The sequence below is a fragment of the Nipponia nippon genome, unplaced genomic scaffold (assembly GCF_047370975.1).
Source record: "Nipponia nippon isolate SJK-2023a ecotype South Korea unplaced genomic scaffold, ASM4737097v1 scaffold_9, whole genome shotgun sequence".
Lineage (NCBI taxonomy): Eukaryota > Metazoa > Chordata > Aves > Pelecaniformes > Threskiornithidae > Nipponia > Nipponia nippon.
The window spans coordinates 37,489,023-37,502,717 of record NW_028262413.1 but is presented as its reverse complement, the minus strand read 5'-3'; the positions used below and the strand labels follow the sequence as shown (position 1 = coordinate 37,502,717).

At 41.5% G+C, this 13,695-nt stretch overlaps 1 protein-coding gene across 2 annotated transcripts in view; it reads right to left on the bottom strand.

The window, feature by feature from the left end:
• GALK2 (galactokinase 2) overlaps positions 1-12,297 on the bottom strand; it is a 50,503-nt gene extending 38,206 nt beyond the window's left edge. The window contains exons 1-4 of one of the 2 annotated variants that reach the window (XM_087744732.1): positions 12,138-12,297; positions 9,397-9,485; positions 7,824-7,947; positions 2,004-2,094 (exon numbers count right to left, since the gene is read on the bottom strand). In XM_087744732.1, the coding sequence (XP_087600858.1) occupies positions 2,004-2,094; positions 7,824-7,947; positions 9,397-9,485; positions 12,138-12,190 (357 nt within the window). In that variant the 5' untranslated portion in view covers positions 12,191-12,297. The remainder of the gene's footprint in view (positions 1-2,003; positions 2,095-7,823; positions 7,948-9,396; positions 9,486-12,137) is intronic. The other variant, XM_087744731.1, reaches the window with a different exon arrangement.
• Positions 12,298-13,695: the final 1,398 nt, after the last annotated feature.

Here is a 13,695-nt window from a genome sequence, read left to right as displayed (position 1 = left end):
ACAGATGTATATGTCAATAAACTATGTTACAATGTCAATAACCACAAAAAATGTCAGTGTTTCCATAAAGAAATGCCCACCTGCAAAAGATTTCTACTACTCTTCCTGAAACAACTTCAACCGTAAATACCAATGGTAGAGATCACCAAACACAAAGAGCCTCCTTTAATGCCTTCTACCATCACTTCGAATTATTTTAAATTTCCCTTTTATGAATATAAGGGAATTCATACCTGAAAGAGTATTGCTGCCCATGCCCCTTCATGAAGAACACTAGACAGGCTTGTTCAAAAACAGAAAATGCTTGAGTAACCAGAAACTGATCCACAGTTTCTGGATTGTCTTGAATGTGAATCAGGCTTGCAAACTTATCACGCAATGTTTAAATAGAAAATGTACTTGAGTTTCAAAAATGAAAATGGACTTTGCCAAGTTCTGCAATAGTTCTGTCCCAAAAGGATAGCATGTTCAACTTAATATAAACAGATTATCCCGCTGGACCCTCTGAGTACTTGTATTTCAGTGTTTCTTAAGTCTGTAACATTTATGCTTATTTTCTGCCAGTGCTAGAGTCTGCAAACCTGCTTTGCAAATTAACCTTCAAGTATGAACGCTTGTCCTTAGGAAACAAATCTCAGTAGCAGACTGCAAAATAAATAAAGTCAATTGGTCATGCTAGCTTTAACATAAGAAAGGACATATTGTAAAGAAACCTAATCTATATCGCTACAGTCAATGCAATTTAAATGCCTGTGTTACTGAGCAATGTGAAATTGAAAATACTCATGTCACTGCAAACGTAAGTAATTTATTGGGGTCTAAACATAGAGGCAGGGGTCTGTTTAGGCATAATAAAAAGTGATTTGTGGCACCAATTGTTCCAAATATTGTATTTTGAAGACTCCGGTGGCAGGTCAGAGAAAGGCTTTCTTGGCTGTCTGCAGTCCTTATCTATTGGATCATCCTGTGGGGTGACGTAGATGGCCTATCCTGAGGCAAGCTTCATGTGCTTTAAAAAGCACATCTACTCATAATTTGGGCTGGCTGTGGCGACCTGTTACTGACCTAGCCATCACTGTTTATCCCATCTGCTCTTCCAGAAATACCACTGGATTGACATGGAGCTGAGAAGTCACTGTCTTTTTTCCTCAAAGGGCCATGAATCACCTGCAAACGGCAGGTGAGATTTATAGGAAGCCTCAATTCTGAGTTCAGGCTGCCTTCCAGGACAACACTGACGATCAGCACTTGGTTTCACAAGCAGGTCAGTCTTCAAGTCAGTCTGGAGACAGGCTAGCTCACAAAGGAGAAGATAAAGCTCAAATGAGCAGACAGGAAAATGTCTGTCTGTTCAGTGTTCCTGTCTTTACCGTAAGCGTGCTGTTTCCTGCATAGCTGCACTCTTAACTCAGGAAATTTTGGAAGTCCCATTCAAATTCCACACACTAAAAATCTGGATAAGTTATGGTTCTTACTGGAATATTTCTTCTGTATGCTGTTTACTTACTTTTTACATTTTCTTTTCCCTATTGCATGAGTCAGCTTCACTCAGTTGTTGTGTACAAGTTGTAGATTTCCAACATCAATGGAAATTAATGTTTTTTAAAATGTTCCCATAGGAAGAAAAGGACTAAAATATGATCTTTGTGTCCTGACAGAAAAGCCTCCAAACCTTTTTAAAAGCAAGTTTTAATTAGATGATTCCATTGGAAAGCATTCTTTTTAACGTCAAAATACAGAAATGTCATCTTGATAATGAGTTTGATCATGACTTTACTAAATAAGTAATTATTTGCTATTGTAGTTTATGTAATGAAAATACTGCTCTGCAAATATTTTAAAACAAACCCACTCATATCTCCTCTTCAAATTTTAACATAAAAATACTTAACTGTATGTCAAGAAAAGCTATAGAATGCAGGGAAGCATTTTGAGGGTGAATAGATATGCTTGTCATATTTTACTTCTACATTAATTTCATAAGTTAAATGGATTTGGCTTACCTGAATACCCTTCAGTCCACACAGGAAGTAGTTATGCCATTGAGGTTTGGTTTTGTTAATTTGAATGTTATTAACACTAGTAGTGAAATCCCTGCAAAAACAGAAAAACCTTGAGGCTTTAACTTGTTAGTAAATTTAGTTTGACAAAACATGGCTTATCACTGCCACCTGCTGATGAACAAAAACATTTCGATGTTAAATTTTTTTCGGTGCAATGTTTTTCAGGGTTTTTTGTACAGATCATCTTTACTAATCAGTTCTATAAGGGTATTTTAGATGGAAGCATAAGAATTTTTGCTTAAGTTATAGAATTTATTAATTAAATTCAGAAATTAAACTGCCTTTGGCATCCTTAATTAAAGCAGCATGCCTTCCATCACATGTGTATGTTCTCTTGATCTCTTAGAGAAGCGAAACTCTAAATAATCGCATCTGTAAAACCTAGAATAGAGATAAATACACTTCAGGCTCTCTTGTAATCCCTGCTCAGGAATTCATCTTCATTACCTTTGCTCTGAATGGCACTTCACTAAAACAGGTCTAATGCTGCAAAATTATATTATGTATGTTACAAGATACAATTAAAATAATTTAGTTTAAAAGAGTTTATCTATTTCCTCCAGAATTATTCTGATAATGGTTTTCCTACTCCATGTTCACTTCAAAATAATAAAAATGGCAAGCCTGGATGTTCCTAAAGAAACTAATGCTACAGATAGGTGCTATCAAAATGGGCATGGACTGATGCGCAGAGGCCTCAGAGAAGCAGACATTAGTCACCAAGAAGTGCAGATTGTTTAGAAGTCTACTCTTGAACGCCCAGTAACTATATGGACCTGATGTCATTACAGCAGATGCCCAACACAGAAAGAGGAAAGGCATTGAGAATGTCAAGAAAAGCTAACAAAAAATATTCATAAGTTGCAGGCTAAGCTGTGCTTTACAGAGCAAGGTCTGCCAAACAATATGAACAGAGGCAGCTGAATTCCCTGGAAATATTTAGGTTTAATGGGAATAAAAACACTTTCAAGAAATTATACAGCAGGGGATAGTCTGCAACTCCTAAGAGGATGGAATTTTTCATTCTTACACTAGTCCCCGTCTGTATCTGTAAACTATGTAGGTTAGCGGTGTGCTGGTTTTATTTTTATCCAAAATAATATCGCTAGTTAATGAATACCAGTGTGAAGGTGTTTTTATCGGTAAAGTATTCTGTTACCTATGGAGAAACAGTTATACTAATATAAAGCATCTTTACAATGACAAGTAATTGTCTTCAAATGATGGCTGAAAACTTCACTTTATTCTGGTGCAATTAAAGGCGGCAATTTTTGTGTTATGCAATCCCCAAACCCAACAACCAGTGTGAGAACGGACCCACAATCCTGCCTCCTCTTCATATTGTCTAATGCTAGCTACGCTGTAGTGAGCGTAGCTCACTACAATCCACTCGCATTACCAGTCTACAACCCATTCCTAGCTCAATGTTACATGACAGATCTTAGACTTTAAGTATCAACTTAGAATTACCATTTAATCAGTTATACATTCAATTTCAACATTCAATACAGTGCCGAAAATCAGAGATTGGTGTACAGTTTAACATAAAAGTTGCTGTCTTTCAATCTGAACTGTTCAAAATAGTGCCACTTACAGGACTTTACCAACAATGCAGCAACAAAGAATTGGACAAAGTTAGTGTCAGAAATTACGGGGGTTTGTAGAGTAACACAAAAGATCTGAAAGGGAGTATTGAGATTACAATACAAGGAAAGTTTAAGAATAGCTGTAAATTCTTCCAATTTGAGATTCATGTGTATTTAGAACAATGTCCCAGAGAATAAAACATCATAATTTTGCTTACGGCTTTTGAATACAACAAAAAAACCCAGAAGTACTTGTAAAATAGAAAATACTTGTCAAAAGTAATGAAGATTTTAAAAATCCTGTGTTTGCTTATGCTTATATCCTAAATTATTATTGTAAAAAAGCAAGGTTGATGGAAATCAATGCATAAAAGTGATTAACATAAAGCAAATTTGAAGTTCTCTTTCATAGAATCAGAATAGTTTAGGTTGGAAAAGACCTTTAAGATCATCAAGCCCAACCATTAACCTAGCATTGCCAAGTCCACCACTAAACCATGTCCTCAAGCACCACATTTACCCGTCTTTTAAATACCTCCAAGGATGGGGACTCAGCCACTTCCTTAGGCAGCCTGTTCCAGTGCCTGATTACCCTTTCATTGAAGAAATTTTTCCTAATATCCAACCTAAACCTCCCCTGGCACAACTTGAGGCCATTTCCTCTTCTCCTATCACTTGTCACTTGGGAGAAGAGACCGACCCCCACCTCGCTACAACCTCCTTTCAGGTAGTTGTAGAGAGTGATAAGGTCTCCCCTCAGCCTCCTCTTCTCCAGGCTAAACAACCCCAGCTCCCTCAGCCGCTCCTCATAAGACTTGTGCTCTAGACCCTTCACCAGCTTCCTTGCCCTTCTCTGGACACGCTCCAGCACCTCGACGTCCTTCTTGTAGTGAGGGGCCCAAAACTGAACACAGTACTCGAGGTGCGGCCTCACCAATGCCGAGTACAGGGGCACTATCACCTCCCTGGTCCTGCTGGCCACACTATTCCTGATACAAGCCAGGATGCCATTGGCCCTCTTGGCCATCTGAGCACACTGCTGGCTCATATTCAGGCGGCTGTCAATCAACACCCCCAGGGCCTTTTCCGCCAGACAGCTCTCCAGCCACTCCTCCCCAAGCCTGTAGCGTTGCATGGGGTTGTTGTGACCCAGGTGCAGGATCCAGCACTGAGCCTTGTTGAATCTCATACAGTTGGCCCCGGCCCAACGATCCAGCCTGTCCAGGTCCCTCTGTAGGGCCTTCTTACCCTCCAGCAGATCGACACTCCTGGCTGTTTTTCCCTCAAAAAAGAGTTCTAAAATATTTTATCTTCGTAATTCTTTTTATACAATCAGACAAAGTAAAACTTCAATGAACAAAAAGACATATACTATGATTATATTTGCTGGTTCTCAAGATAAATTAAAATAATGACTTCTTAAAATGCATTTTGCTCATTTCTGCAATCTTCTCACATAGAAAATGAAAGAAAAATTGGCTTTGATTTTGGCAGGTTTCATATGGACATAATTCACACAAACACAGAATGTGGGACTGTCAAGATCCCTAGAATCCTTAAGTCTATTTTTTTTTATCACATTCAATTCGTTATAAAAACCAATTCCTAAATGCCCAAGCTTTATCTTAAATCAGTAAATCTTCAGTCTTGCCTTCGATCCTCCTACTGGAAAGTAGGCAGTTTGATACAAGAACTTTATAAAAAAATAAAATAAAGAATTGGGAAAAACATACCCATACAGTAAAAATACTCTGATATTGTCTGTTCCAGCCTTTCTGTTTTAAAGGATTCTTGGGAAAGCTTGCCCCTTCTCCAAGGCTAGATATAAGCATTCCAATTCTTCTGTATAACTAGAAGAGGTCAGTTTTTTGAGTAGTGTGAAAAAACCCATGTGGCTGAGGTGTTTTTCATCACTTGAATAGTAATGAATCCTTATTTCTGCGAGACCAATTCGTCTCTTTCTCACAGAACCTTATTGTCTTGTCAATCTGCTAGTTTATCTATTTGAGTCCTCTGGAAAAAAATCAGATTTTTTTTTATGATGAAAATCACATAGGTGGTTTTTCTTGCAACCTGTTCTCTGTCCTGTTTTTCCTAAAATTTAACATAAACTATCAGGGTGCAAGAGGGCTACAAAACTGTTGCACATTTTGCCAGTTCACAAAACAAGAATGAAACAGGAAATAGTGATTCTACGGAGGCTTATGGTTAGTCCTCATTCGCCAAAGGCCTATATATATGCATTCACCACAGGCATAAATCTACCAGTGTAACAGGCTGAGAAAAAAAAAGATACACTGTCAACAGTTTTGTTATGTGGTGTAACATTCAAAGTGTTGAAAAGTATTTCTTTGTTATGAAATTATGGGCATGTTTTAGCTTTGTTTTTAAGCAACAGCATCTCAACAAAAATGCTTAATGCTGTGTTCTGAGACCCCTTCTTGGTTTATGGTTTAAAACATATGATTTCAAACTGAAACCAGGGCAGATATAAAAATGTAGTGACTGTGTATGCAATTTGAATTCACAGGCTGTAATTCTAGATTTCGTAGGAACTGTATGTACCTTAGGAGAAGGCCATTTCGATTGTGATGTAATGTGCCAAAGCTTAAAGACAAAGTAAAAATGTTTACCTTTCGGTTACTGCTTTATTTAGTATCCATTATAACAACTTTTCCTAATCAAAGCTATTACAATTCTGGAACTATTGCCTCCTACAGAATGGTTTTGCAATACAGCTTAAGCTCTGTTGTAAGTTGCTATTAAAGAAAGGGAAAGGTCCCACTCATGTCTTCCCTTTCCTTTCCCCCTGCTCACCACTGCATGTTCCCACTGTTTACCCCAAGTCAGCTTTAGTGCTGAGTGCATGGCAATTCAATTCACTACAAAGACAGAAAATTAACCAGGCAAAAAATGGGTGAATACTGCATTTTACCTTAAGATCAGACAAGCACTATACCTGGTAAAAGGCAGGGGATGGATTGATGTTAGAAGCAGGGACAGGGAGACTAGAGGTAAAAGAAGCAAGCCATCGCTTTTTGGTGGTGGCAAACTCTTAATTCCACCCAGCTATAATGTGAAAACATACTCCACGAAGTGACTGAAAAATATTTGAGTATTTATACTTACCATGCAGGTAAAAATTCCTTTCAGCTGCCTTAGTCGCGGACAGCAGCTCAGAACATGTTTTTATAACAAACTGAGCTTTAAACAGGAATATGTGCTTAAATAGTTCCCACTTTTGGCAACATGTTCCTGTCCCTGTGCTGCCATACACTGTGCTTCTGGGGAGTAATTCACCATTGCCTTAAACCAATGGCTTAATAAAAATGGCTTAAACTAAGCTTGTGCTGATTCTGATTTTTGCAAAATGCCCATGAAAGTTTATGTCGATGAGTGACCTGATCTGAACTGCCATGCAACCACACAAATATCAGTCTGCTACAAGGAAGGAGGCAGAAAAATGTGGCTGGAGTTGAAAAGAATGGCAGGATTATTTCCCTATGTTCAGCACTTGTGAGACCATAGCTGGAATACTGTGTCCAGTCTTGGGGTTTCCCAATGTAAGAAAGACATTGGCAAACTACGGGGAATCCACCAGAAGGCCATCAAGATGGTTACAAGGGATCTCCAAAGGTCCCTTCCACCTAAATTAGTCTAAGATTCTGTGAAAAGCAGCTGTGGAGGAAGTGGAAGAGAGGGAATACAGGTTCTTTGAGCCAGGATTGTTGCTAAAGCCGTTGTGTTGTGAAAATACAGCCCCAGGTTCTCCAGAGCAGGGGAGTGTTAGCTTACATATCCAGTAATTGATTACAAAACATTTCACTCCCTTCTCCAGGAGAAACTGAGCTGCGGCCAATTACGGGGATTACATCAAGAAAGATGAGCTAAAAGAAGGGAAGACAGGATTGCACTTTTAGAAAGATTGAAAAATCAGAGGCCTCACAAGAGAAACCTGAACAAACAGGTGGGAGACAGAAGCAGCAAACCTATTGCTCTAAACTAATATGCACAGCATAGAGTCAATGGGATTCCATCTGCTTATATAATTCATTTTACACAATTAAACTCTATCTTGCAATGGAAGTTTGTGAGATCTCTGAAAAGTTAACCTGTATTACAACTGCATAAAGACATTCATAAAAATTAGTGAAGAAACAAAGTAATTACTTACAAGTACGAAGAATTAGTATTTGCCAGTTGTACAACTTGAGTTTTTACAGGTTCTACTGCAATCAGTATATCTTGTTCTATAGCCATAGGGAGCACAGCATAACCGCAGTAGTCTATATGTTCTCCTACCAAAGAAACAGACAATTAAAATATTTTGGAGTAATTATTTCTAAAACAGCAGTAACAGGGCTTCTACAGGGGTTCAGTGTTGTTTACTGTATGAGACAGTTTCTGAGTACAATCTCAACTCTTATTATTTACAGTTTGGGGTGCATTTCCTCCATTTCATATTACTGCACAAAACCTTTGTTCTTTAGTGATTTTATCTATTGCATCTTTTCATAAATCTTCATGTTTTAACATTGGATTATGAAAATTAAAAAATACTATGTAAATTATTGTCCAGCAATGAGAATGGCCACATTACTTGTACACTGTTGTGACAGTACAAAAAATTAAGTGAAATCCATCACACTTAACTGGTGCCTGGAAGAGACAAAGGCATCACATGACTCCCCATTATGTGACTTCCTCTGCTCATGTGGGTGATTCATTAGCCACTAGATAAGACTTGTGGTGGAAATGTTACTCTTTTTTTTTTTCATAAAATTCCTGGACCTTTTTCCAAGAAGATGACTATATTTAAATAATCATTAATACAGTTATATACAACGCAGAAGGTAACATTCAAACAGAAAATGTATAGCTGTATTCAAATAGAAAATGTAGCAAAATTTTCAAATACAAAATGTAGTAAACATCCTCTCCCTTGAGAATAGTTCCCAGTTAGCATATGCTGTCTATTTAATCTATATGATATGTTCACACAACATCGAGATAAAAATTATCATTAATTGCACAATGGACTAATTAATTTTTAAAGCTCTGTTTTGCAGGATCCTTTTACTTACAATGTCTTCAAATGTGTAGAGTTACCTTATGAATATACAAGAAATTGAGCTCTAGGGAGAGGACAATCCTAACACGGATAGAGAAATCTCAAAAATAAGGCTGCCACAGAAATACAAGTAAGTCCTAAATACAAAATAATTGTGTCTCCAGTCTGCCAGTGAATCACAACCAACTGTTCTAAGTTCTGTGGACACATCTCTATGGAAGAGTAAAGAAGAGGAGATGATGGTAGAATAATTTCATGCTTTATCATGTGCATTGCTGTGTGGCTGGTTATATTTGGTAACCTAAATTACAATGGAAGAGAAAAAATTTACTAATTTAATTTGTGGATGCACTTCATCAACTACTTTAGATTTTCAAAGCCTTTCAAAAAAATGGTATACAACCCTAAGCTGGCAAGTTAGTTACTCCAATTTTCAAAACCATCGCTATGTCTATAAATGTTTTTTCCAAAACTGATATTTGAGTGTGCAGTTGTTTATAACGAGGTGTAGTAAAAGCTAGTAAAGTATTATATTCTCTTTTCCATTTATTACAAGCAACTTCTCTGAAAAAAATAAAATTAAGACCAACATTACTTTGATTCTATGTTTTAAACTACTAGACTTCCATGATGGCAGATAAAATAAAATAACAGAAGATTGATTTTTCTCTTTTACCTATTAAGTTGACTCGCCCTGGTGCACGAACATAAAACTTGGGAGCCGATCCAAATTTTGATATAAACATCTCTTTCAGCTTCTGCAATCTGAAAGGCAGGTTAGAAACATTTAGAAGGACTATATTTGCATAAAAGGCATGAAGTTTCAATGTTTCTTGAACTAAATTCGATTCAACTTTTTGAAGTACGTGGAGTTTCCCATTACACTAGAAGTGACGTTAAGCTGCTTATTTTCACTCTTCACATAACATTGATTGTGACAGAGGGAAGACTCTATTTAGAATATTCTAATTAATAAGAAATGGGTATGTTCACTTGAAAAGGATACAAGGGGCCTTATTTTACTTAAGTCCTCTGTCTATGTCGGTTCTAGACAGAAGCAGGGAGGGCAGTTGCCTGGGGTAAAAAAATACCATGGCCTCCACCTACCTCTCCTATGCCACAGCTCTGTAAAACTGTTTGCCATTGAGGAAGAAGCCGGCAATGTGGCGCTGGGATTTGTCACATACACACAGAGGCACTCCCTTCGAAGTCACATCTGACTGCACCAGGCCCGAGCAAATTAATTTCCTTCTAAGTTTTGACTTTTATCGATTTCCATATTAGACACTACCCCATTTCTGTACAAATGCGCATACAGAGAAGTAAAATTCCAAACCTGAGATTATCCCTGTGAGTTACTTAGACAGTATTTACTCTACAGGTTTACAGCAACAGTTCCCAGAAAGTTCTTCAGGTTTTCCATCTGGAGGTGCTAGATGTGCCACTGAAAGTTCCAATGCAAAGAAAAATTTGGCATATTGCTTTCTTTCCTAAGACAGTAAAGGTATCTAGCTTCCACCCTGTGTTTGCAAAGTTGGGATGCTTTAGTGTGTCATGCAGGAACAGCGGGTAAACAAAGACTGAGTACAGATTAAGTGAAGCATAAGAAATTTGATGGTGATTCACTTCAGAACTACCATAAAACAATTTAGGTTGGACGCTTACCCATTAACTTTCATTAATGTAAGCAACAGACTAAAATGATGAAAAAGCAGTAAGAATACCAGAAAAACAATCTTTAAAATGGGACTTACAATATTTCACTGGCATACCCTGTTGGCTTTAAAACATGTAGCCAATAAATTTTTGTTTGTTTGTTTTTAGCCTACTAACAAAAATCCAGTAACAGGAACCCTGCTAAGGTTTCTACATTTAGTCTAAAACTAGAACTGGAAGCCTAGTTAATGCAAAGCGTAAGTAAGAAGACAGCAATGAGAAACAGATGTTACAAAATTTCACAGTCAATTATTTAGTTTGTACTTCTTTGTAAAAGCTGTGTTACTGTCCAACTACATATATTCAAATGTTTTGTAATATTTCTTTAGATGGAAAGCTACAAAATATTATTTGTTGTGATTTTTTTAACAGATCTTTCAGTACTTTTCCATCTTGGTGCCCAGTAACAAAGCTGTATTAGGTCCCTCTATAATTTTCCCTTCTTATAATCTCCCCTAGTATTGACTAGTTTATCACTCTTCCAATTAGCAGAAGCAATTTCTGCCACTTCATTGTACAATCCCTTTTCTAGACGACGTTAATAATATTATAGTCCATGGGGGAATCTGTTGGCAGAATTGTAGGTGTTAACTTTATTCCTTTTTGTGTCAGTATTTAGAATGCTTCTTTGTTTCACAGATATTTTTATAGTGGTGTTGGTACCAAGAGACTAAGAACAAACAGAGCAGTCATGGGGGCATGTTTATCTAAGTGCCGATTAATCTCTTTTTTTAATGTGGGTTTTACAAGCAAGCCTGATGAAAGGCTATTTACAGGCTTTGGTGTTGCAACACGCATGCTGCATTTTAAGCACCTACATCAAAGATGACTGTCAGAAGTGTTAAGCAAAGGCATCCCTCCCAACTTCACGCATCCAAGTCTGGAAATGCTGGACTCATCCTTTCCACATGACTTACACTGAAACACAGTGCAATCCTAAGTAACGGAAGTTTAAAAAAATGACCCTTCTCCAGTGCTCACACAGGTAATAAGGTTTGTTTGAACTCTTTGTGAATTTTACTTCCACACACCAAGTGCAACTCTGTGGGGAAAGAGCATGCATTGGCATGTGCTGCAGGCATACCAATGCAGAGCCAGGCCTATGCTGTTCCAGGGAATCGCACGGGCATTTCTTTTATAGCCGAAAGGACGAGAGGATAATCAGTATCCCCAAAAGTCTGAAAACAATAAAAAACGTCAGAAGGAAAGATGAATGAGCTGTTCCCCCTCCTGCCAGAGTGGCAGTGTGCGGGAGGCAGCCGGGACGCCTGGGCTGAAGGGAGTGGTGTTTGGGGGAGAAGGGGCAGGAGGGGCCGGTGACCGGCGCGGCCCTGCAGCAGCAGCAGCAGCCGCAGCAGCAGCAGCCGCAGCCGGAGGGGCCGCAGGCCCCTCTGCGAGCCCAGGCCCGCTTGCCGGCGAGGAAACCCAAGTACGCCCAGGCCAATGCGGCTGCGGCAACGGTGCTGCCGGGGCCACGCAAAATGCCAGTGTCACGCTATTTGTGTTGAGAAGAATCAAAATACCACAAGTAAAAACCCTCGCACACCTCAGACTGGGGGACACGGAGACAGCCCGTCCCGCCTGGCCTCCCAACCTCCCTGCAGCCCGCCCAGCCGCTCCAGCATAAGCGGCGGCGAGCGGCCGTGCCCCGCCTGCGGACGTGGCCTCCCGCTGCGGGGCCGAGGGGAGCGACCCACCCACCTGGGCTGCTCCGCCAGCTGAACCGGCAGGGTGCCGGGGGCGTCCGCTGCCATGGCGGCTCCCCCCGCCGGCCGCTGGCTGAGGCGGGCAGCGGCGCGGCGCGGTGCGGCGCGGTGGCTCTGGCGGGACCGCGGTCACGGGACAGGCAGGCACCGTCCTTCCGGGCGGCGGAGCTGGCAGCCCGGCCTCCTCCCCGCCCCGGCCCCGGTGGCAGGGCACCGCTGAGGCGACGGCGCTCAGCCCCCAGGCCCGCCTCGCAGGCACCCCGGCACCCCGCGGTGCTGTGCCCTCAGCCCCTCACCCGCCCCAGTCCAGACACGACAGAAAAGCCGCTGCGACGTGCGAGGGAAATGTTTTTTCCTTCGTTCCTGTCAGAACGTAGCCGGCAACAGAGGAGCTGTAAAAGCTGCGCCCGGTTCGGGGTGCGGGGCCGGGCGCCGGCAGCCCTGGGTCGGAGTCACCCTCGGCGCCCCGCGCTAGGCCGGTGCCCGTGCTCCGGCGAAATGCACGTGTAATGGAAACGCTAAATTAATTGGCAGTGTTTTCCCCTACAGTACTGCAGTACTTTTTTTCCCCTTGTTTTTTCTTTTTGGTGCGTGGTGCTGTCAGCGTCCCTCCAACAAGCAGTCTCGCAGCTCCTGTTGACCCCTCAAGATTAATGGCTGCAGTTGTTGTCTATTCTGGTGTATTTCTTAAAGCCCCTAATATTCAACTCATGAAGCTTTTAAGTGCTTGGACTGAGAAAAGCATAGTAACATTGAGATTTCATTGTGGATTTACGTGTCTTTCTGAGGCAAAACTTTTTTCCCCTGATTAGTATGGTTGACAGAATAGAAATAGGGTTTTACAAGACTTAGCAGTAGCCATAGGGGAAAAAAAAAAAAGAAAAAAGACTGTCAGAAACTGTAACAACATAAGATGACCAACAGAAAAATCTGGAGACCCAATAAACACTGCAAATGCATCTACGAGTCTGTGAGAACCACAGGCCTCGTGGAGATTGTGGTGAGGCAAAGCTTGCCTGTCCAGGGTTCTTGCCTCACTCAGTTGAAGGCGGCAGCAGAAATGAGCGTGTAAAAATCTTTAAAAGCGAGTGCTTTGCAAGGCCTGTGGTTTTTACAGTTTAGGCCTTTCAAAACTGCTGCTACAGTAGTGTTTGCTTATGGTAGACGCAGCACATGTAAACCGTCCAGCGGCGCTGAGCGAGGCGCACAAACTGCGCCGAGGACCAGGCGACGTCGCCAGCATCAGCGAGCGGCCGGGCTTTTTGAATGTCCCATGGAGCGACGCACGGTCACAGGACTGACAGCCCCGGCACGGCGGCCGGGCTCGCAGCGCTCACACCCGGATACGCGGCGACCCGCCCCGGCGCCACCGCGGCGCGCTCCGGGCTCCGGCCCGCTCGGGCGGCGGCAGAGCCGTGGCCCGGCGCCCCCGCCGAGGCGCGGCGCCGGCGGGGAGGCCGCTCCGGCCTCCGGGGGCGAGGCGGTGCCGCAGCGCCGCCGCCACAGGCCGCCAGGGCGGGCGGGCGGGAGGCGGGCCCCGCCCGCCGGCTGCG